Consider the following 23,790-nt stretch of genomic DNA (forward strand, 5'->3'; position numbering starts at 1 on the left):
GCAGGCCTGGGATCGCGGTTCGAAGCCGGCCCCCGCAGGGGAAGCCCGCGAGATTCCCACCTGCCGGAAGTGGCCACCGCAGGCTCGAGCCCCCGGAGCCTGCTTGGCTCGGGTGGGAGAGCGCCAGCCTGGAACCACAGAAACAAACACGCTCCCCGTGGGGGAAGGCGTCGAGAGGCGCAGGGCCCGCGGTCGCCATGACAACCGGGGGGAGCCCGCAGGTGCGCACCCACAGAAAGCAGCGCCCGCGGGCCCACGGAGCAGGCGCGGCTAGTCGCCGGAGCCGCGCATGCGCTAACGTAACCTCACGTTGCGGGGGTGGGTGGGGGGGGAGGCTGAGCCCCTCACTTCGTCGTCCCAGCGCCAATGTTGAGGGTGCGTCCGCCTCTCTCTTCCCCCTTCTCTCCTCCTCCCCTCCCCCGCCCCCCTGTCCCTCCCGCCGCTGGCTCCGGGCCCCGCGGCTTCTGGGGTGGGGTGGGGCGCCGCCTCCGGAAGCGCGTCCCGCCCCTTCCGCCCTCGGCGGCGTCGGCAGCGGGGGCCTGCGCCTGCGCGTCTCCCGCCCGGGTCGGCAGGTGGCTCCGTGGGGCGCGTCCCGCCCCTTCCGCCCTCGGCGGCGGCGGCGGCGGCGGTGTCGGCGGCGGGGGCTGCGCCTGCGCCTGCGCGTCTCCCGCCTGAGTCGGCCGGCGGCTCCGCGGGGCGCGTCACGGGCCGCAGCCCGGGCTCGATGGCGATGAGCTACAACGCCAAGGATGAGGTGGACGGCGGGCCCCCGTGTGCGCCGGGGGGCTCCGCCAAGACCCCGAGGCCCGACAACACGGCCTTCAAACAGCAACGGCTGCCCGCCTGGCAGCCCATCCTCACGGCCGGCACCGTGCTGCCCACCTTCTTCGTGATCGGCCTCATCTTCATCCCCATCGGCATCGGCATCTTCGTCACCTCCAACAACATCTGCGAGATCGAGGTGAGAGGAGCGGGCGGCGGGGCGGGGGGGCGTCCGCGCCGGGGGCCCGCGGTGCCCGGGGCCGAGGGGCGCCCGCGCCCGGGGCTCGCGCCGGGGCCCGCGGTGCCCGGAGGGACCCGGGGTGGGAGGGCGGCCGTCCCGCCCCGCTCCCCGCCGCTCCCGAGTTTTCGCTTGTGCTCTGACTTCCTCCCGCTCTCCGTCCGGAGAGACTCTTGTTTCCAGCGTTGCTCGACGGGGTGGAAAGGGAAGCGTGGTGTGTGTGTGTGGTGGGGGGGCGGGGAGTGACAGGACCCGAGGACACGCCTTCACACCCGGGCCGCAGTTGTGACGGGACCCCCGGGGTCGCCCGGAGTGTGGAGGATCCCTCCTCACCCGGTCGCTCGTGAGGACGCAGGACCCAAGTGTGTTTAGCGGTCGGGCGTGCCTGCGTGCTCGTAGGTAACAAGGTAACCCGGCCACTTCAGGTCTCCTGCTTTTATTTTAGGCTGAGTTTATTAATAATGGTGCCTCGCGGGTCTCCCGCCCCCCCCTCCCCATCTGAGTGCCCCCCTCCCCCCTTCCCCCTTGTAAAGTCTATGACTTCACACAGGGAGTTAAGTTGTACACTGTTAACAAACCGGTTTTGGCTGGTATTGTGCAAGCTGACGTTTTGCTGACCGAAGACCCAGGCGGCCCGTCCACGAGGGGGTTTTGTGGTGTCGTCTCTCAGCGATCTGCGGGGTGAAGGGGTGTTAGAGTGAATACTGCTTGGTGCCCAGCGTGGAGCCGCCTCGAGTCCTCTTTCCTAGCGGAGGGGGACCTTATCTGTTGACGGTCTTAAGTAAATCGATGTCTTCTATGCTGACTTCGCGTATGTATTTGACCATTTTTTAAGTAGGGTAGGGAGTAAGGAAATCTTTTTCCCACTTTAGTTTACTGTGTTATCTCTAAAGCGAGAATGATAGATTGTCTGTCTGTGGGTCTATCTAATGGTGTGTAAGCTAGCTGTTCCTAAGGCTTGAACTCAGGGCCTGGATGCTGTCCCTAAGCTTTTTCTGTCAAGGCTGGTGCACTACCCCTTAAGCTTTCTAAAGAGCATCTGTTATTTTGCGGGGGGGGGGGGGGGGTTGGTGGTTAGCTGGAGATAAGAGATTTTAATGCTTCTGTTTTTGCTGTGATCCTTAGATCACAGCCTCCTGAGTAACAGATTGAAATCATTTTTAGTTGCTTCAGCTTTGCTAATAGTATCTACACCAAACTAGTTTTTAAAAAATTTTTATTTTTTGTAGGTGGCCTGTTCCTGGGCTTTAACACAGGGCCTGGGCACTGTTCCCTGAGCTGCTTTTGCCCAAGGCTCAAGGCTGGCACTCTACCACTTGAGCCACAGTGCCACTTCCAGCCTTTTCTGTTTTTGTGGTCCTGAGGAATAGAATCCAGGGTTCCATGCATGCTAGGCAAGCACTTTACTTCTAAGCTACATCACCAGCCTCCACTTCCATCCAGCTTTTTGCTGGCTAATTGGAGGTAAAGTGTCATGGACTTTCCTGCTTGGGCTGGCATGGACTACTGAGTGGCTAGGATTACAGGTGTGAACCACTAGTGCCCAGTTTAGTTTTTAAACCTTTTTACTGAAAACTCATTTGCATCATATTTACTAAAGCAAGTGTCACTGATTTTTTTCCCCCAATATACATTTTTGTTTGATGTAGTGTTTTTCCTCTCCTTTATTGCCTTGCAAATGTAGTCCAAAATCTAAAGCTTCTTTTTGTGTTAGGTCCTCACAGAGTTGTGAGTTTGGGGTGTTTTGGATTTCAGACTTTTCAGATTAAGGATGCTCACCTGGTGAAGTTCATATTTATTAAATTCTCAAATCTTTAAAGTTTTGCTCCTAAGCATTTGGATAAAGAATATTCAACTTGTATTTCTTGTTCTCCCAGCCACACTATGGTCACATAATCAGTTTTTGAATGAAGTTGTGTAATTGGAGGCTGGGTTAAATTCCAGTTTAGCCACTTCGTTAGCTTACTTTACCTACTTACTCTGATGTTCTCTTTTCTCATCGCTAATGTAAATAGGCTGATATATTTGTGTGTATATTATGTGTAATATGTATAGTTAAAAGACATTTAAACTAGAAGCAGTGCTGATACAAAATGTATACCACTATGATCATTCTTAAGCAGGAGGTGAGATGTGTCAGATAAGTTAAGATTTGACAGTAAACTAAATTAAGAGTACAGTAAGCTAATTTGAAACTAAACTATAATTTAATTACAAAATTGAAACAGAAAAGCAAGCGATCTGATCCACAGTTTTAACCTTTTATACTTGTCAGATTATTACCACCAGTGATAACAGATGAAGTAGAAGAAAACAAAGTGACAGTAGAAATTTGAATCATCCTACTTCAGTGTCTGAAGATATTGTGATGAAAACAACAGTAACTTGGATTTTATATGACTCAGTGGTTACTGTTATCAGAAAACATGGTATTTACTGAAGTATGGACATAATTTAAAATTTTTGAATCTTTGGGAAGTTCTGTAAATGCAGTACTGTTCTTAAGTAGTTGATGAGGTGGAAATTTCTCAAGTAGCTCTCCTGAGTAGTTCTGATTGCAAAGCTGTTTGAAGAGCTGCAGCTGTGGGTTGTCAGAAGGCCATACGAAAGTTAAGTCAGGCTACTGTTAAGGCCCCAACTCTCCTTTTCTAGTTTGTAATGGTAGGCATGTTTGTGAGTCTGAGTTTTTACTTGACAACCAAAAGATCCAGATTAGATGATCTCTAAGATGCCGTTCAACTTGAAAATTTTATAGCTTCAAGTTGACATTTAATTAAAAGTGATACATGTTGAAATTTATTGCTTTAGGGACTAGAGGAAATGGAAATTGTGAATAACTGGGGATGTTTGTTTTTAACTGTTTTTTTTTTCTTTTCTTTTTTGGTACTGGGGATTGAACCCAAGATGATGTACTTGCTAGGCAAGCACTTGCCACTGAGCTATATCCAGCCCAGTAACTGAGAATTTGGTACCAACATTGACAAATAGTTGTTAGTAGAAGTTTTGCACTCGTGTGCATGTGCACTTGTATGTTGAAGGTTTAAGTTTTAAATATGTGGAGGAATTGTTGGGAATTAGGTCTAGAATTGGAAAAAACGCAGGGAGTTTTCTAGAACACACATACTTGTTTCAAACTGATCTTCTCCCCCCCCCCCCACCTTTTCTCCTTCCTCCACCCCCATCCTCCCTTCCCTTCCTGCCACTCTATTTTGGTTGGGGGGGGGGGCGGGGTTTGGTGCTTGAGTTTGAATCTATAACCAACAGCTTATGCTATCCTTTTTGATACATATTAAAATATATTGAGGACTATTAAAAGTTAAGTAGGTAATGGGAAGCTATTGCCTGCACTTCTGTATTTTAAGTTCCTCACATCCTAGTTTATTTATTTTTGAAAGTCTGGAAGCCTCATTGCTGTATTATTTCAAATTACTAGGGCACAGGATACTTGTAAAAACAAAATGTTTGGCTTAATGTGCTCTGATCAGAATCTAAATATTTTAAGTAAAATCAGTGACTCTTTTACATTCTCCAAGAAATGCTACACTAAAAAGGTACTATGAACATTGCCTTGAACTCCCCTGGAAACCATGTTTTATGAATGTGCTTTGGGGGCTGGGAATATGGCCTAGTGGCAAGAGTGCTTGCCTCGTATACATGAAGCCCTGGGTTCGATTCCCCAGGACCACATATATAGAATACGGCCAGAAGTGGCGCTGTGGCTCAAGTGGCAGAGTGCTAGCCTTGAGCAAAAAGAAGCCAGGGACCGCGATCAGGCCCTGAGTCCATGGCCCAGGACTAGCCAAAAAAAAAAAAATTGTTTTTGCTTTTATGTCTTAATGCTTATACATGAATTTAGGGTTAGGTATTTTCAAAGTTGGTTTTTAGATTTTCCAATGAAATGAAAATAAGGCTTTAGCAAACTATAATTGTTATTTTTTATTGCTCAGTAGAAAATATTTTAAATATTTAATATTTTTAAGCAGTAATATACTTGATTTATTAGGAGGAGCCAAAAATGTGTATTTTTCTTAACTTGGCAACAGTAGGAGTCAGTTACATGTTTCTGCTACAAAGGTAATGTTTTTCTAGTGTAGAGCCCTTAGAGAAGCTGAGCTGTGAACTTAACTTGGTCTTTACAAGAGAGGGAACTTATCCTTAACTTTTTCAAAAGCATTTAGTAGTTTTAAAATAACGATCAGAAAGTTCAATAAGGTGTTTTGTACCTGTAGTCTCATCTGCTCCAGGAATCAATTAGGAGAGTTTTAGGCTAGTTTGTGTAACATGGCAAGATACTGTCTTATAAAAGATAAAGAACAAAAAAATTTAGTTAATGATTAGAATCAGCTGTTATTCAGAATAGTATTTAAATGTAACATAGCATAATAAATTTAGTGACACTTAGAAACCAAATTTTTTCTCCAAACTATTATGATTGAAGATACATTTTCATGAAATCTTAGTGCAGTTTCTCATATTTAATAAAGAAATTTCCAACTATCCTCTTTATCACTGTATTTCATTTATTTCTTTTCGTTCTTTAATCTTACTTATTTCTCTAGTTTCTGACCCAAACAATCTTTTATCTGTGTTTTAAAATTTATCCTAAAATTGCCATATCCCAGTTATCCAAGGAAGGGGGAGAGGTCCATTGTAACATTTGCACACATACAGAGTGTTAATCACACCCTTGCATCTTTTAAAACTCTTCTATTATGTCTTTACCTTCGTGTGATCGGAATTATTAAACTGTAAGACTTTTTTGGCTGGGGAGATAGCCTAGTGGCAAGAGTGCCTGCCTCGGATACACGAGGCCCTAGGTTCGATTCCCCAGCACCACATACACAGAAAAATGGCCAAAAGCGGCGCTGTGGCTCAAGTGGCGGAGTGCTAGCCTTGAGCGGGAAGAAGCCAGGGACAGTGCTCAGGCCCTGAGTCCAAGGCCCAGGACTGGCCAAAAAAAAAAAAAAAAAAACTGTAAGACTTTTTGATTAAGTGGCTCAGTAAATTCATATTTAGACCTTAAGAATCAGAAGTTAAGTTTAGTTGCTTTTAAGTTTAATTGCTTCTTAGAAATGATTGTTGAGAACCAGACATTTTAAGTGTGAAAATTGTGATGTTTTGATTGATGCCAGTTACAGAAAGAGGACCCTTAGAAGTAATGTGATGATGGTGTTTTTATTGCTAAAGTAACTTTAGTACTTAGAGCAAGGGATGGCAAAGAAAAGAAGGCCAGGGATTAGGGGAACACTAACTTTGAATCCTAGTTGTGAGAACTGTTATTCCCCCCAGGAACTAATTACGTTCTTGATGTCTAATGAATTGAATTGTATCAATAAAAATATGATGCAAATCATACTATCTTATTCCATAACTTGCTTTGTGGTTTGAGCAGCTGGAAATATTTATGGAAATGCCTTCTCATAACGTTGTAAGGAAACATGCTAACAAATTTAGTGTTTGCTACAGAAATAGCTGTGAAGGTTCACTTTCTAATGCTTCATAATGTTTTGAGGTAGGTATACTGATCCTTGATAATAGCTTGCACTCTACTATCTTTGCTCAGATTTAGTACATATTATATCCCTTAGGTAAGTTTACCATTGATTTCGGCTCACATAACATCTTTATTCATTTCCCTGTCAGGTAAAATTCAAGCAGCCTAAAGAGGATTGCTTTTCATAGCTTAACTTTGTTTGCTTTTTGTCTTCATTAGACCCTCTAGGAAGGACTTCAGATAAATTCTTTAGTGTAGAAAACTCAATTTAAGAAGTGTACTTAAAAAGCCTTTTTAAAGAAAAAAAACACTTAATCTGATGAATGATTTATCTTATTACTCAGCATTTTGTTGAGTGACTTGTGTAGGTCTTATATTGATTTTCCTTTAGATAAATTTACATTCAAAATGGCAGTTTTCCATTCTTCTGTATAGTATAAAAAAATACATGTCCTTCAAACTCCTCCTTTCCCTTCATATTAAATTCAGCCTGTTTCTTAGGCATAGAATGTATTTATAGAATTACTGAGAATACATGTCAATTTGATTTAAGGGAAAAATTACAGTTGTGGGAAGCAAAGCTGAAATATATAACTCTCCACCTAATCCACTCATCTGCATCTCTTCTGTTTTGCCTCAGGTTCTTTGCCATTTGGATTTAAGTTAATGGGCACGTCTCCAGCCTACCATTGTATTTTGAGCTGTGTCTTTTGTGTTTTTGACCTTTAAAGTAATTAATTATTTAAAAAAGGGGAATGGTGTCCCCTCCTCCACCTGGTAGCCTCCTTTTGGGAATGGTTATTTTTGTATAAACTTCTGTTTTTGAAACTTGGTGAGCAGCTCTACTTACCAGATTTTACTATAATCTGAATGTTAGATCAGATTACCCTTGAAATTTTATCTGAAAGAGGATATAGTAATTATTTGATGGTTAAAAACTCAGACTGAGTAGAGTTTATCAGATAAGTCACCATTGTGTATTTTACACACACACACACACACACACACACACACACATCCCATTTGGGCATAATGGATGATAAAAACAAAGTTTCTTTTTTCAGCAGAAGGCTTTTCTTCAGAAGCCTAGCATCTTGTTGGAGAAGGTGAGCCAAACATAATAGGAAAGCCAGTCATCCTCTGGAAAGCGTGTGTGTGTCTTAGTAAGTCAAAGGAAAAGTCATCTTGGTGTCTAATGGCTCAGGAAAGCTTTGCTCTGGAAGTGGGCTCCAACCAGCAACTTGAACTAAAACTTCAACTTGTGAAAGTTCACCTGCATTTTAATAAAGGAGATGAACATAAGCGAGTATCCTGGGGCAGGAAATCAAAAGCTGCCTACAGAAAAGAAGAATAAGGAGATTAACTGGTTCTAGATTAGGGGTAGGCTTAGGGTAGTGAATGTAGTAAACTACAGAAGTGATGCAGATGATACATGTGGATTAGGACTAGGTTCTGCAGTGAGTACTCAGGATTTTCATTTTGTGTGAAATCCTGTAGAGCAAAGTATGGAAGCAATGTAGAAGCTGTTTTAGTGCGTCTTTGTCTAGTTTACTGCTCTGATGTTCTTAGGAATTGGATCTCATGTCCAAGGTTCAAGATGGAGGCTAGACTTCTAATTGTTCTTTTCTGAATAGCAGTGGAGACTAAAGGGTAAAGAACAGAGGACTAAAGGCTCTATCAAGACAGTTCTTAAAAGCTGCCGCCGGGAATCACCTTAGTAACAAGGCCACCTGGGTACATGGGAGGTTGGAAAATTATATACTTTTATTCTGATAATAAGGTTTAAGCTAGTACATGAGAATTACCTGTCCATAATGTCCAGTCTCATCTCCATTCACTCCCTATTTTATTGCTGCTTTTGAAGTATGTTAGGTTGTGAAAAGTGTTGTAAGAAAAATACAGAAGGCTTAAAGGGGGCCTTACCATTTTGAATCTTGTAGCGAGGGGCGGTCTTAGTTAAGCGGTGTGTGAGTAAGCAAGCCTTCCTGCTATCTCAGGGGAGAATATGCCTTTGAAAACGAGTTTGAGCAGAAGCCTGGAGCAGAGTGCTCGGCAGATGAAAATAGCAGAGGCCAGTGTGTTTGACGCAGAGGAGCATAAGAAGATGATGTTGAGAGTGGCCAAGTGTTGGGGTACACATCATGTGGGCCACTATAAAGACCTTAGCTTCCACTCAGTGCTGTCGAAAGCCATTTGATAGTTTGGCACATAGACGATACCTCACTTAAAAGAGTCATTTGAATCACGGCATGGAGAATATTGCTTGGCAATTAATAATACAAGCAGTTACTAAGGTTTTCTACCACTTGCACCATGCCTCTAGCCTACTTTTTGCTGGTTATTTTGGAGACGGATTCTCACAGACTTTTCTCTCTGAGCTAGTTTTGAAATCTCGACTCTTTGCATCTTAGCTAGGATTACAAGGTGTGAGCCACCAGCACCTGACAAAGCAAGATATTTATGACAGAAAAAAAAAACACAAACGTGTTTTTCATAGTTTTGTATACCATTCAGCATCATACTTCTGACATCAGCTGTATGGCATTGTCCCCCACTTCAGAGGCCAGTCACAAGTCCCAAGTTGTCACCTGCACTTCTGACAAAGGGCTGTAAATTAAATTTTCCATTGACCCCTCCTGGCATTGATGTGTTTGCCCGAGCAGCTTACAGAACTCACAGAAATACTTCTTTTTCATTCAGCTTACAGTTAGGGATATTGAAAGGATTCAGAGGACAGCTAGGCAGAAAAGATTCCTGGGGAAGAGGTGTGGGAGAAAGCCGGCGCTTCAGTGCCTTCTTGCCGTACCCCCCTCCAGGCACCCCACGTGTTCTTGCGTGTGGAGATTCTTCAGACCTTCTTAGATTAGCATGATTGATCCAGTTGCTGGCCATCAGTCAACTCAACCCTCCGTTTCTTTCCCTTCTTAGATGTTAAGTGTAGCTGAAAGTTCCAGCCCTTTTTAGTTATTTATTTTTGGCACTGGGGCACAGGGCCTTTTGCTTGCTAGGCAGGCACTTTCTCACTTGAGCCATCTCATGTTGCTTTAGTTATTTTCAGGTTTTCAGGCAGGCCTTGCACCCCGATCTACCTACTTGCACCTCCTGTAACCGCAGACACATACCACCACACTTGTTTGTGGGTCGAAATGGGATCTTGCTAACTTTGTGCCTGGACTGGCTTCAAACTGATCTCTCCAGTCTCTGCCTCCCAAATAATTGGAATTACAGGCATGGACCTGGCCCTAAAAGTGCCAACACCTTGTGTAGTCGTGGTCTTTCTGGTGACCAGTCTTCCTTCTGAAGCTATCTAGAGGCACCACCCATCAATCATCTTATTAGCATAGAGGAAGTACTCTTATCATTACTGTACTTACATTGCAGGCAAGGAGATCAGATACAAAGCCCTGCTTTATTCCTATTGATTGTCTAGTTCTCTGATCTACTCTATATGTAAGCTGAAACCTAACTAACAAATCTCTCTCTTTTTTTTTTTATTTTGTTGGTCCTGGGGCTTGAACTCAGGACCTGAGTGCTGTCCCTGAGTTTTTTGGCCAAGGCTAGTGCTCTACCTCTTTGAGCCACAACTCCACTTCTGGTTTCCTGTGGTTAATTGGAGATTCAAATCTCCTGGACTTCCCTGCCTGGGTTGGCTTTGAACCAGTCTTCAGATCTCAGCCTCCTGAGTAGCTAGGATTACAGGCCTGAGCCACTGGTGCCTAGCTACAAAGCTCCTTTCATCTGTTATTTCCTAAACAGTTTTAAGTTTTAAAAATTTAAGACTTTTGTCAAATAAAATATGATAATAGTTTATTAGTTCTTGTTTGTAGAATTAAATGTTGCCCAACTCTTCCCCTTATTTACATCTTCACTTTCTGTAGTTTGAGCTATCCACAGTCAACTGTGGTCTGAAAATGGAAAGTTCTAGAAATAAACCGGTTTTAAGCTTAAAATCGCACACCATTCTGGGCAGCATGATGGACTCGTGCCCTCATGCTCCGTGCTGCGTTGGATATGAGTCATCTCTTTGTCCCGAGTATCCACTTGGTATCTTAGATTGACTGTGCAGGAGTCGCATTACTCCTGTTCAAGTACCTCTACATTACTCAGTAGTGGTCCTGAAGAGTAAAAGTGGTGATGCTTGCCATTCATATGCAAAGAGAAACAGGTGTTCTTCTTATGTGAGAGGTGAAAGCTCTTCATAAGACAAGAAGAAAGGGGGCTGGGAATATGGCCTAGTGGCAAGAATGCTTGTCTCATATACATGAAGCCCTGGGTTCAATTCCCCAGTACCACATATACAAAAAACGGCCAGAAGTGGCGCTGTGGCTCAGGTGGCAGAGAGCTATCCTTGAGCAAAAGGAAGCCAGGGATAGTGCTCAGGCCGAGTTCAATGCCCACAACTGGCAAAAAAGACAAGAAGAAAGAAAATGAAGATTGTTACAGGGGGCTGGGAATACGACCTAGTGGCAAGAGTGCTTGCCTTGTATACATGAAGCCCTGGGTTCAATTCCCCCAGCACCACATATACAGAAAATGGCCAGAAGTGGCACTGGGGCTCAGGTGGCAGAGTGCTAGCCTTGAGCAAAAAGAAGCCAGGGACAGTGCTCAGGCCCTGAGTCCAAGGCCCAGGACTGGCAAAAAAAAAAAAAAAAAAAAGATTGTTACACAAAGCTATTTTGAGAGAGAACACATTCATGTAATTTTCATTATAATGTATTGCTATTATTATTTACTATGCCTGATTTATAAATTAAGCTTTTTCATAGTGTTTATAGAAACAAAGCGTTACTATATGTATGGTATGCCATTGTCGTTGGTTCCAGGAACCACTGGGCTTCCTGGAATGTGCCCATCAGAGATAACTAGGGATTTCAAATTCTGTTTCAAACTCTCAAGAAAAATGGTCCTTGTTGATGAGTCCCTGTCATAATGATGTGGGTGGTTTTAATTTGTATTTAATAAAAATGAAGATTTAGATGTACTGTTTAAAAATACTAACATTAATCATTGGAGCCAAATTTACTTTAACATAGGTCTTTTAAATTGACTTTTCTGTTTAAATGACTTTGGGTGTGGGGCAGTATATAAGAGGAAACAGGAATGGAGTCTAATGGAAAGAAAACAACTTTGGAGCTTGACAGAGCTGCTTCTGAGTGGCTTGAATGTGATCTTCTAAAGGATACGTGAAATCCTAACTCTGGGTACCTGTGCATGTGACTTTATGTGGAAAGAGTCTTTGCTGGTGGAATCAAGTTCGGATGAGGTCACTCATGGGCTCCCATCCAGTGTGATTGGTGTGCCTCTAGCAGACACACATCAGAGATGGTATGAAGAGAAGGACAGAGAGGACTCCATGTAACAGTGGAGACTGAGATGGAGTGATTCAGCTGCCAGCTCAAGAAGCTCAAGGATAGCTGGCATGGCCAGAATCTGGGAAGAAGCAGGAAGGAAGGCTCAGGGAATATGACCCTGCTAACAACGGAACTGGGCTCAGACCTTCAGAACTATGAGACACACTTGCTACATTTCTCTTGTTCTGAGTAGTCCTATCAAACAAAATGTTTACACTTACTGGCTGGCTGTTTGGACACATTGAATCTCTGAATCTCGCTTTGTTTTTATAGACCAAGAATAGCGTTTTCATGATCATGTAAGACAAAGATAAGCAAAAACAACTCCAAGAGGAGGACACATGGGGATTCTATTGTTGAAGTTACATTTAAAGTTCTAGGTGACTTTCCTTTGGTGTACCCTATGTGGTTACTGTATATGATTTGGGTGCACTGGATATTGTTTATTTGCCTACCTGATCTAGGGAAGGGAAAGAAAAACGAGGGTGTAAGATACACAAGAAATGTACTCACTGTCTTATCATGTAACTGTACCCCTTTTGCACAACACATTGTCAATAAAATTTAATTAATAAAAAATATTTAAAAAAGAATAGTGGTTTTTTTGCATGGAGAACTTTTAGCACTCGACTACTTAAACCACAGCCCCACTTCCAGCATTTTTTAGCAACTAATTGGATATAGGAATCTCAGACTTTTCTTGCCTGGGCACATCTCAGCCTCCTGAGTGGTTAGGACGCAAGCACTCTTGCCACCAGGCCATATTCCCAGCCCCTCCAGAGTAGTTAGGATTATAGGCGTGAGCCACTGGTGCATGGCATATTTTTTTTTAATCTGATCACTATAGTTACCATTGCTTTTTTGGGCAGTTTGATTTCTCTAGTGTTGTCCTGCTTATCTATATTGACCTGTGTTTGTCTATTTAACAATAATAGCAAAGCATTTTAAATACGTAAAAAATGTTGGGCACCCCAGGATAATGCTACAGATTTACTGTGCTCCTTTTTCTTCCCTTCTCTCTTAATCCATAGCCATCTTTCCTAGCAGGGCCTGATTGTGCAGATTTCTTAGTCTCCAGTGGTAGTAACCTTAGTGGAAGTTTAACCCTGGACCCTCATATTTGGGTCTTGTGTAGCAGACTATAACTTATTCTTTCTCTGAGTCAAGAACAGGGACAATACTCCACCCTTACAGTCTCTTACTTGAGATTTCTCAGTGACAGAGCAGAGAAATTTGCTCCTGTGGTGTCACACTGGTGACATTAGAATACAACCGGTGTGTTAATTTTCCTGAGGACACCTGGAGAAGAACCTTGCTCCTCCAGGCCCCTGGTTGATGTCTGCCATACATCGATGTCTTCTTTATGAGCTTTGAGCTTTCCCAATGCTGCGGGGGTTCTGTTCCTGTGAGTTCTAGTGTCCATGCAGTCTTCAGTGCTGCCTTTATCAGCAATTCTAGATGCTTCCTTGCTGCATAACCAGCTGAGGGCTGCAATGACCCTCTCTGTCCATCAATCCCCTGTGTTATAAAGCAACATTGTCTAGTTTATAGGGGTGTAAATCACAAAACCCTTAGCTCTACTTTGCAGTATAATTTCACCTTTATTTTATCCTTTGAGACTTAAGTTTCTCTTGTTCCTGATGACCGGCTGTTTTATAAATCTATACCGTAGAAACACTGGACAACTGGAAATTCTCAAGTATGTCTCTCTGTCTCTCTCTCTCTTTCTCTTTGCAGTACTAGGATTTGAATTCAAGGCCACATGCTTGTGAAGCTGGTGCTTTGCCACTTGAACTTGCTTTGCTTCCAGCCCATTCAGGTCTTTTTCTATACGTCAACTGTACTTGAAATCTTGCTCCTGTATCTTTTGGGTGCATTCATGCACTGTGCTCTCAGCCATGGATGAGTACTGTACTCTGTTCCTCTGGGTAATGTCTATTCTGTAGCTATCCTGAAGCAGCTTGCTGACTATGAGGCAAGGCTGTTTACATGGTATTTTTTTTAATCTCCTTTGTTTGGTTTTATCAAAACACTCATTCCATTTTAAAGACTCTGAGAAGCTGAGCTCTGGGAGGTCAGGTGCTAGATAGTCATTGCCTCGAATACAGAGGTAGCCATTAAATAGTAGGTGAATGAATACTCCCCTCATTAGTGGGTGTTCAGGAAGTCCCATGTCCTGACTTGTTTGAGAGGACTCCAAGCCTCCACTATGGGAATAGGCCCGGCTGGCAGATATTTGAATTCATCACTTCTCTTTTTTTTTTTTCCTTGAGGAATCAGTGTATTTTAATGAAATGAGAAAAACTTTTACAGCGTTTCATAGTAATGTCATTCACTGATTCTACAAATTTTCCAGTTCTTTTATTTTCTGAAAGAACATTTTAAAAGCACTCACTTGTTTTCCGAGATTTTGTTGTTAACGGCGGTAGCCATCCGCTGGTCAGGTTAGAAAAGAAGTTTATTAGCGGGGCATTTGGTAGCTTTTCTACAAAATCAAAATGGATGGGGAATATAGAGATTGAGATAGGAGGCAGGTAGAAATGAGGCACTTTTGAGGCCATAGCTGCTGTTGAGTTCTCCCCACTTCTTTCTCTACTTTGTTGGCTGCTAGTCTATAATCACCTCCACTCACCTAGGTCTGGACTGTGCTGAATTCAGATCCCGTACTGTAAGCTTCGGATGGACAAGAAGCCATTTCTCCCTTTGTCTCCTGAAGGTTGTCCCTCGCGGAGTCTCACCACGGAGAATTCCACAATCTGTAGAAATGTGTTTGCATGCTAGGCAGCCTAGTGAGAGTAACAGGAAGAACAGAAACCATAGTTATTTGCCAGCAGTCGGTCTTCACTGTTATCACCCGTGGGTCCCACGTATGTGTTTCAGGAAGGGCGTGTTCCTGTGTAAGAGGGCACAGGGTGGTTGGGACTTCAGGAGACAGGGCTGGTCCGCACACTGGCTTAGAATCCGCAGCTGGGTTATCTAGGAAAATTACTGAGCCTTCCAAAATTAGTTTCCTTGGAAGTTCTGATTTGTAATGAAAAAAAAAGGGTTTTTAATTTAGTTAGCAGACCTGACAATCTGATATACTGTAAGTTAGTTCTGATACTAACCACCCTGCTATCCAGTGCCACAAGTTTTTATTTACTTTTTAGTCCAATCCTGGGGCTTGAGCTCAGTGCCCAGCACTGTTTCTGAGCTTCTGTTGAGCCACAGTTTCACTTCTGGCTTTGTGCTGATTGGATCTGAGAATCTCACAGACTTTTCCTGCCTGGACTGGCTTAAAACACGATCCTAAGATCTCAGCCCTGAGTTTAGAGGTTTACAAGTGTGAGCCACAAGTTTTAATGTGTTGACTGAAAGATTGCCCCCCACAATCAGGTTCCTAGGCTAGCCACCCATGCTTGTCAGTTGGCTTCAAACTCTCAAGCCTCATGAGACTGCCCTCTCTTCTGACACCACCCACATCTGGAGGTAAGGTCTGAAAGAGTTTGTGGATGGAACTTGCACGCCCTCTCTGTGTGCTTGGGACACACAGTCCTCCCAGCACTTCTGGGGGTGTACCAACCAGAACACGCCCTACACCCGTGTCCAGTCTCAAATGTTTATAGCCTTATACTAAAGGTAGTTTTGAATTTTATGTTTATGACTTTATACATACATGTATTTGTTTTGGTAGAAAGGAGTGGGGGAGGGAAAGACCAGCCAAGAGAACAAGGAGCTTACTTCAGTATTTAATTCCTCATCTGTCACATCAGTAGATGACCTTAATAGCAGTTTATGCCTGGACTCTAGGTTGCTTTATTGGACTGATTTATTTTTTCCTTTAGTAGCAGGTTCTTTCAGAGTGTCTTAGGTGTCCTCTTTCTACAAGGAAGTGCTTACTTACCTTTTTCTCTTGCAGATTGATTATACGGGAACAGAGCCTTCCAGTCCCTGCCATAAATGTTTATCTCCGGAAGTGACACCTTGCTTTTGTACCATCAACTTCACACTGGATAAGTCATTTGAGGTTTGTATTAGAAAAGCCAGGCTTTAAAACACAACTGTATTGTACTTTTAAAGCTAAGTACTTTTTTTGTTGTTTTCTGAGAAAACACAATTTAATTGATTGGAATCCATATACTTTTGGAGGGCAAGATTGTCTTGTGTACTTGGCTGTTTCATCTTGTTGTCTAATAATTAATAGCATTTATTTGACTGGATTGATTATTTTGTAGACAAAAGTTAATACTTTCATTTTTTTATTGACAAAATAGTTGTTTGTCTTCCTGTACTTGATTTAAAAATTATCAAATTGTTTTGTATACTTTCAATTATAAAATGTTTTACATTAGGAGAGTACTGATGTTCCCATTATTTAATTTTTGTGAGATATGAATCATTATCAAAAATGCAAAAACTTAGGAAAAGTTTGAAGACCTTTTTTAATTTGGTAATTGAATCCTCCCCCAACTCTCCCCCCATGTCTGTCTCTTGACCTTTTGTATTTTGGGAATATACCCCAAGTGACACGCTCCCTTGTCTGTCTGTTGGTGTCTTTTTTGGGGGGTATTAATAACGATCTGCTCTTCTTCGTAACAGAGCATATGGTAAAGGACATAAAAATTCGGAATAGGCGTGGAAAGACTAACTTGTACTGCTTTCTGTTTACAAATCAAACTTGCAAAATTATTCTAAAGTGAGCAGAACTGACAGAATGCATGCTTTTTTGATTTTTCTGCATTGTGCTTTCTGGAGGTAGAGCGTGAGTGGTCTGGTATGACAGTGGATGGGCGCCATCTGGTGGTTATAGCTGCTCTTACACCAGGATAAACCCACAACGCTGCCGTAGCCAAAAGCATGGAAGCTCATTTGAGAGAAATGAGTTGAATTATTTAACTCTTTTAGCAGAAATAATGTAATGACATGTCTTTTGAATGTGATACGCGAACTATAAAGATGCAGTAAGTTTTGCGTTTGTCACTGTAGGCAGAATTGAAGCAGTGTGAGATGTGGAGTGATTTAGAAACTCCTTAGTCACCTTCCCATTCAAAAACATTTATTTCAGAACTTCTCTTCTTCAAGATGATCAACCTCAGATTCATCCTTTTGTAGGTTCTTCAAAACTTGAACTAAAGCCTTTTCAAGGAATGTAAATTATTTTCTTGCAGTATTTATTGGGAGGACCATTCTCAGTTTACAAGTTGAATTTACCATACTGTTTGTTAATTGAGATGATTTTTATTTCACAAGTATATTTATCTTGTTTCTGTGATACCATTTTGATATCCTCCCTTAATCCTAAGAAAGGTGCGCATGTAAACAAGTTTCTTTCTATAGGATGAGAAAGTTTACAGGGTTTGATTCTGTATTTTGAGTTGTATTTCGGTCACTAGTTGGCTCTTCCTCACCCTACATCTATCTTTTCTGTCTAGCTTTAGCTGGTCATAGCAGTACATACCCTTAATACCAGCAGTCTGGAAGCCGAAACAGGAGGATCAAGGATTCCAGGCCAGCTTGGGCTACATACTGAGACTTTCTCAAGGAAAAAAAATAAAATTAAGCTTTATATTAAAGTAGCAAGTCAAAGCACTTATAAAATGTTGCTGAATTTTAATTGAATATAGGCTATGTATAGAAAATAGAAGCTTAAATGAGAAGAAAATAACATTTTCGGTGCTTCTAGAAATTTTAGTTGTTGAAATGGCTTCTTACATTTTCTAAATAGTTACAGTATATATGCATTACCCTTGTCTCCCAACTTGTTTTGAAGTTGGCTACACTAAATACACTAAAGTACTTTTCTTGGTTATTATCAAGTGACTCTAAGATGTTGTAGTAATTATAGTTATATTGCTAATAATGTATAGTAAAAACCCCACAGAAATTTTTATGTTATCATTCAGCTTGGAATTTCCTTAGACAACAAGTGAAAAAGTTTGAAGTTTGGCCATTTGCCTTCCCTGAAACATGCTTGCTAGTTGGGTGAAGACTGATGTGAATTTAAGAACATTGTAAAGTTTCTCAGAGTGGACTACTAGATTTATTGAGAGGTGTTGTGTTTGTTTTTATTCCCGTCTTAAGGTGTGGCCTCATCCCTGCCCCGCTTTGTCCTCAAGGCTAGCACTCTACCACTTGAGCTACAGCATCACTTCTGTCCTATTCTGAGTAGTTTATTGGAGATGAGAGTCTCAGAGACTTTCTTGCCACAGCCGGCTTTGAACCACGATCCTCAAAACTCCAGACTCCCGAGTAGCTAGAATTACAAGTGTGATCCACCAGTGCCCAGCGAGTTATTTTTTAATGTAGTACTCCTTTGAAGTCTTTGAGGACAATTTGAGTTTACTCTTGTGGTTTTGGAACATTCCTTCTTAACCTTTTCGTGTGTGTGTGTGTGTGTGTGTGTGTGTGTGTGTGTGTGTGTGTTTGCAGTGTAGGGAGTTAGGGGTTGAACCCAGGGCCTCCCACACGCCAGGCAAACACTACCTCTGAGCAATACACCCCAACCTGGACAACTGTGCCCTTGTAGGTTACTGTGTGCACATAGAATTTATTCCAGTGCTTAGCACACATTGTAAGCTAGTATAGACAAGACTGCTTAGCCTTTTGTACATAGTAAATAAGCTTATTCATAATTGGTTTCATATAAAAAAAAGTCCTTCATTTTTCTCTAGGGCAACGTGTTTATGTATTATGGACTATCTAGCTTCTATCAAAATCATCGTCGGTATGTGAAATCTCGAGATGACAGTCAACTAAACGGAGATCCTAGTGCATTGCTTGTGAGTAAAATGTGATATAAAATAAGATGTAATGAGAGCTAACATAAGAATGTAATAACCAGTTAGAAATGTTAAAATAGTTCATGTTAGGAAAGTTAAAGTATCACTTGCTATTTCTGGTTTGTGTTTGTTAAATCTGGTTATAATGGGATTTTGATCAGTCTAACAATTTAGATGTGCCAAATGTGTTGTATTTAGATTTGTTCTTAATGTAAATGAGCAGGTTGATTTTTTTTTTTTTGGTGGGGGGTGGGTTGGTTGTAGAAGTAGAATTTTGAACCTAGGGCCTCACACCTGCTAAGACAGTAACGCTCTGCTGCGTAAATCATACCCGCAGCCCCTTACTTGCTTTAGTTTAGGGTCTACTGCTTTTGTCCAGGCCAGCCATGGACCACAGTCTTAATATCTTGCCTCCTGAGTATCTGGAATTGTAGGTGTCCACCACTCCTGCATGCAGATTAGCAGTTTTTACTTCTCAGATTGTGTTTTAAAATGGAATATGGTGCCAAGGGCCAGTTGGTCAAACCTGTAATCCTAATGACTCAGGAGGCTGAGGCCTGAGGATCGCCATTCGAAGCTAGCCCAGGCAGGAACCTCCATAAGACTTATTTCCAATTAATCACCGAAAGCTAGAAGTGGGGCTGTGGTTCAAGGGATAGAACACTAGCCTTGAGCACAAAAGCTCAGGGACAGCACATAGGCTCTTAAGTTCAAGCCCCAGGACCGACACAAAGACTCAAAAAATAAAAACTATCAGGACTGTTTAGACATACAGATTCTAGAATTCTTCCAACTTTAATGTGTTGGTATCTGCAAACATGGAGCTTTAGATTTTTTAAACATCTCTTTGATACCTCTTAGATTTTGTTGTTGTTGGTGGTGGTGGTAATGGGCCTTGAACTTGGCCTGGTCTGATTGCTGTACCTGAGCTTTTTTTTTTTTTGCCAATACTGGGGCTTGAACACAGGGCCTAGGCACTGTGCCTGAGAAGCTCAAGGCTAGCACTCTACCACTTGAGCCACAGCGCCACTTCTGGTGTTCTGCTATTTAACTGTAGAGTCTCATGTCCTTTCCTACCCAGGCTAGCTTTGAACCATGATCCTCAGATCTCAGCTTCCTGAGTAGCTAGAATTACATGTGTGAGCCACGAACACCCAGCTCACCTCAGATTCTCAACTGTAACTTTTCATAGTAGTAATTAGTGCCTAAGTATTTTATGTTGTTGCTGCCAATGCAGTAGAAATTCAGAAGCCCAGAGCAATTTAGAATGCCTTAGAATTGGTAAACTTGCTCTGTTGTAGCCAGGCCTTAGGTTATTCTAACTGGCTTTATTACTGGTTTCTAAAGAAACCTAAGAAATACAAGTATGTTTAGAGACTTTGTGGTATGCACAGATTTGGATTAAGTCTAATATATATATATATATATATATATATATATATATATATTTTTTTTTTTTTTTTTTTTTGGCCAGTCCTGGGCCTTGGACTCAGGGCCTGAGCACTGTCCCTGGCTTCCTTTTTGCTCAAGGCTAGCACTCTGCCACTTGAGCCACAGTGCCACTTCTGGCCGTTTTTTCTGTATATGTGGTGCTGGGGAATCGAACCTAGGGCCTCATGTATACGAGGCAAGCTCTCTTGCCACTAGGCCATATCCCCAGCCCCTACAATATTTTCAATTCATCTTTTTAATTCATATAGGGTTTACTCCATAGAATCCAGTTTTCCAAACTACACTGTAAACTCATAAAATAAAAGAGCATGACTTTCTTTCATCCCTGTACTAAACACCTGGGTAGTGCTTGACACATAAAAAGTACTCAGCACCCCAGCGCCGTGGCTCATGCCTATAATCCTAGCTTTTCAGGAGGCTGAGATCTGAGGATCATGGTTCAAAGCCAGCCCAGGCAGGAACGTCTGTAAGACTCTTCAGTCTCACCAGAAAACCAGAAGTGGTGCTTGTGACTCAAGTGGTTAGAGCACTAGTCTTGAGATGAAGAGCTCAGGGACAGCGCCTAGGCCCAGAGTTCAAGCCCCACAACCACCACCACCATCACCAACAACAACAAAAAGTACTTAAAAGTTTGTTGGATGAATGCAGACATTTTTTAAAGTGTGATGTAGAAAGGATTACAGTTACATAACTCAGAGTACATTTCTTTTTTTTTTTTTTTTTTTGGCCAGTCCTGGGCCTTGGACTCAGGGCCTGAGCACTGTCCCTGGCTTCTTCCCGCTCAAGGCTAGCCCTCTGCCACTTGAGCCACAGCGCCGCTTCTGGCCGTTTCCTGTATATGTGGTGCTGGGGAATCGAACCTAGGGCCTCGTGTATCCGAGGCAGGCACTCTTGCCACTAGGCTATATCCCCAGCCCAGTACATTTCTTTTTGATACTCCATCCCTCTTAATTTTTTCCCTCCTCTCCCCACACACATTGTATAGTTCATTTCAACATAGTGTCTAGTGAGTACCACTGCTACATTTGCCCTTTGTCCCTCTATTTCTTTCTTTCTTTTTCTTTTTTTTTTTTTTGCCAGTCCAGGGCCTTGGACTCAGGGCCTGAGCACTGTCCCTGGCTTCTTTTTGCTCAAGGCTAGCACTCTACCACTTGAGCCACCGCGCCACTTCTGGCCATTTTCTATATATGTGGTGCTTGGGAATCAAACCCAGGGCTTCATGTATACAATGCAAGCTCTCTTGCCACTAGGCCATATCCCCAGCCCTGTCCCTCCATTTCTATGTCCCATACTTACCCTCCCAAAGACAGATGAATGGACAAACAAGATAAAAAGGAAAGAAACGAAAACAACAGTGAAGAAAGCATTTTGATAAGTACTGTTTTGCATGATCAGATGCACAGAGGCACTGTGCCTTTGTATTCCTCTCTCAAGAGTGTGCTCCTTTGTCTTACTGGATTATGTGAGAGAAAACATGCAGTTCGTCTCTCTGACTGTGGCTTACCTCACTTAACATGATTTGTTCTAGGTCCTTCCATTTCCCTGCAAATGAGATACTGTTCTTTGTAATGGCTGTATAAAATTCCATTTTGTATAGGTACTATAATTTTTGATCCACTCGTCTATGAATAGAGACGGTTTTATCATGCCTGCCTTCCTCCCTCCCTCGGCCCCCCCCCCCCCCCCCCCGTCTTCTTTCCTTCCTTCCCTTCCATCTGCTTGGTTTCACGTTGAGATGATCTTGGTCAGTTGTGTGTGTGGAGACATGGACTGCATGGCCTGGAGTCCCAGAATGCCTCCGGTGTCCTGGCCATCCTAGAACACCTCTAGCGGAACCCTGTAACCACCCCATCTCCTTGAGCCTTCAGTAGAGACTAAATCAAATCCAAACCTGAATGCCAGAACTGAGAGACAAAGGATAAAAAGACAAACCAATGCAGCCACAATACTTACAAAACTATATGGTGTAAACCCACTGTACAACTCATGGGGGAGAGAGGGAAATGGGGAGGGGGGAGTGAGGGAGGAGGTAACAACTTGGATAAGAAATGTACTCACTGCCTTAAATATGAAACTGTAACCCCTTTGTACACACTGACAACAAAGAAAAAAAACAACCCAAACCTGGAAGACAGGCAGACATTTGCCTCATTAGCATTTCTGTTTTCACAGTACCTGGATGTGCAATTGCTTTAGGGATTTGCATTTGACTGCTTCGTTTCCTCTTCATTTTCTTTCTCCTTTGCCTTTCCCATTCCCTTCCCCTCTCCCCTTTCCCTTCCCCCTCTCCTTCACTGTCCTGTCATGTCCTCTCCTCCCTCCTTCCCTCCCTCCCTCTTCCCTCCCTTCTTCCTTCCTTCCTTCCCTCCCTCCCTCCCTTCTTCCCTCCCTCCCTCCCTCCCTCTCTCCCTTCCTGCTTTCTTTTTCTTTCTCTGTCTTTCCCTCTGTCTTTCTCCTCCTTTCTTTTTCCTCCCTCCCTCCCTTTCTTCCTTTCTTTTCTCTTTAATACAGAATTATAAAATTAGTTAAGCATATACCTTTTATAAGTTAGGCTCACTTTAGTCAGAGGAATTGTTTAGAAAACCACTATAAACTTAATTTCTTTGCTACCCTTTATTTTTAATTTTAATATTCTTTTTGGGGGGCTTGAACTCAGGGCCTGAGCTCTTTTGCTCAAGACTAGTGCTCTACCACTTTGAGCCACAACACTTCCAGTTTTGAGTGGTAAATTGGAGATAAGAGTCTCATGGACTTTTCTGCTTGGCCTGGGTTTGAACCACGGTCTTCAGATCTCAACCTCCTGAGTAGTGAGGATTACAGGTGTGAGCCGCCGGTGCCTGGGTTCTGCTTCCCTTTACAGTAACTGGATTGATAGATGACCATTTCTTAATTTTTCTCTGACAGAAATAGTCTTTAGATGTTAATATGAGAAGAAAAAGCCAATAATTGCATATAGCCTTATGTAACAATATATGCAAGCAAATGCTGCATGCTAAAGGCAATGCAGGGCTGCTCTTGGGGGCTCTCACCTGTCATCTTGTTTTTTTGTTTTTTTTTCCAGTCCTGGAGCTTGAACTCAGGGCCTGAGCACTGTCCCTGGCTTCTTTTTGCTCAAGGCTAGCACTCTGCCACTTTGAGCCACAGCGCCACTTCTGGCCTTTTCTATATATGTGGTGCTGAGGAATCGAACCTAGGGCCTTCATGTATATGAGACAAGCACTCTTGCCACTAGGCCATATTCCCAGCCCCTCACCTGTCATCTTGGCTAGGTGGAGGTGGATACTGATTTCTATGATCAAGGTTCCAGGTCAGCCCAGGCAGGAAGTTTGTAAAATCTAATCTCAGCAGAAGTGGCTGGGCACAGGGACCCGCGCCTGTCACCCCAGTGACGCCAGGAAGTGTAGATATGAGGATCACTGTCCCAGCAGACCAGAGCAAAAAGTGAGACGACCCCCCCCCCCTCCAATCTCGAAAGCAACTAGAGCAGAAAGGGCTCGGGGCAAGGTTCAAATGGTAGAGCACCTGCACATAGCAAACACAAAGTCCTGATTTCTACTCCCAGTATCAGAGGATAAGGGGAACCAAAAAGGTAATACAGTAAGATTAAGGATATATTTTGAGTTAAGTGTAGCATTATTAATTAATTTGGGGGAGGGTTGATCTAAGTACGGACCTCCCATTTGTAAGGCAGGTACTCTGCCATTTGAGCCATGCCTCCAGTTCTTTAAATGTATT

At 42.8% G+C, this 23,790-nt stretch overlaps 1 protein-coding gene across 1 annotated transcript in view; it reads left to right on the forward strand.

Moving 5' to 3' along the window:
* Nucleotides 1–644: 644 nt before the first annotated feature.
* Nucleotides 645–23,790, forward strand: part of Tmem30a (transmembrane protein 30A) — a 29,654-nt gene continuing 6,508 nt past the window's right edge. Inside the window, exons 1-3 of the mRNA XM_048353678.1 lie at nucleotides 645–961; nucleotides 15,744–15,851; nucleotides 18,496–18,603. Of these exons, the coding sequence (XP_048209635.1) occupies nucleotides 725–961; nucleotides 15,744–15,851; nucleotides 18,496–18,603 (453 nt within the window). The 5' untranslated portion in view covers nucleotides 645–724. The remainder of the gene's footprint in view (nucleotides 962–15,743; nucleotides 15,852–18,495; nucleotides 18,604–23,790) is intronic.

The sequence above is a fragment of the Perognathus longimembris genome, chromosome 9 (assembly GCF_023159225.1).
Source record: "Perognathus longimembris pacificus isolate PPM17 chromosome 9, ASM2315922v1, whole genome shotgun sequence".
NCBI classification, from domain to species: Eukaryota; Metazoa; Chordata; class Mammalia; order Rodentia; family Heteromyidae; genus Perognathus; species Perognathus longimembris.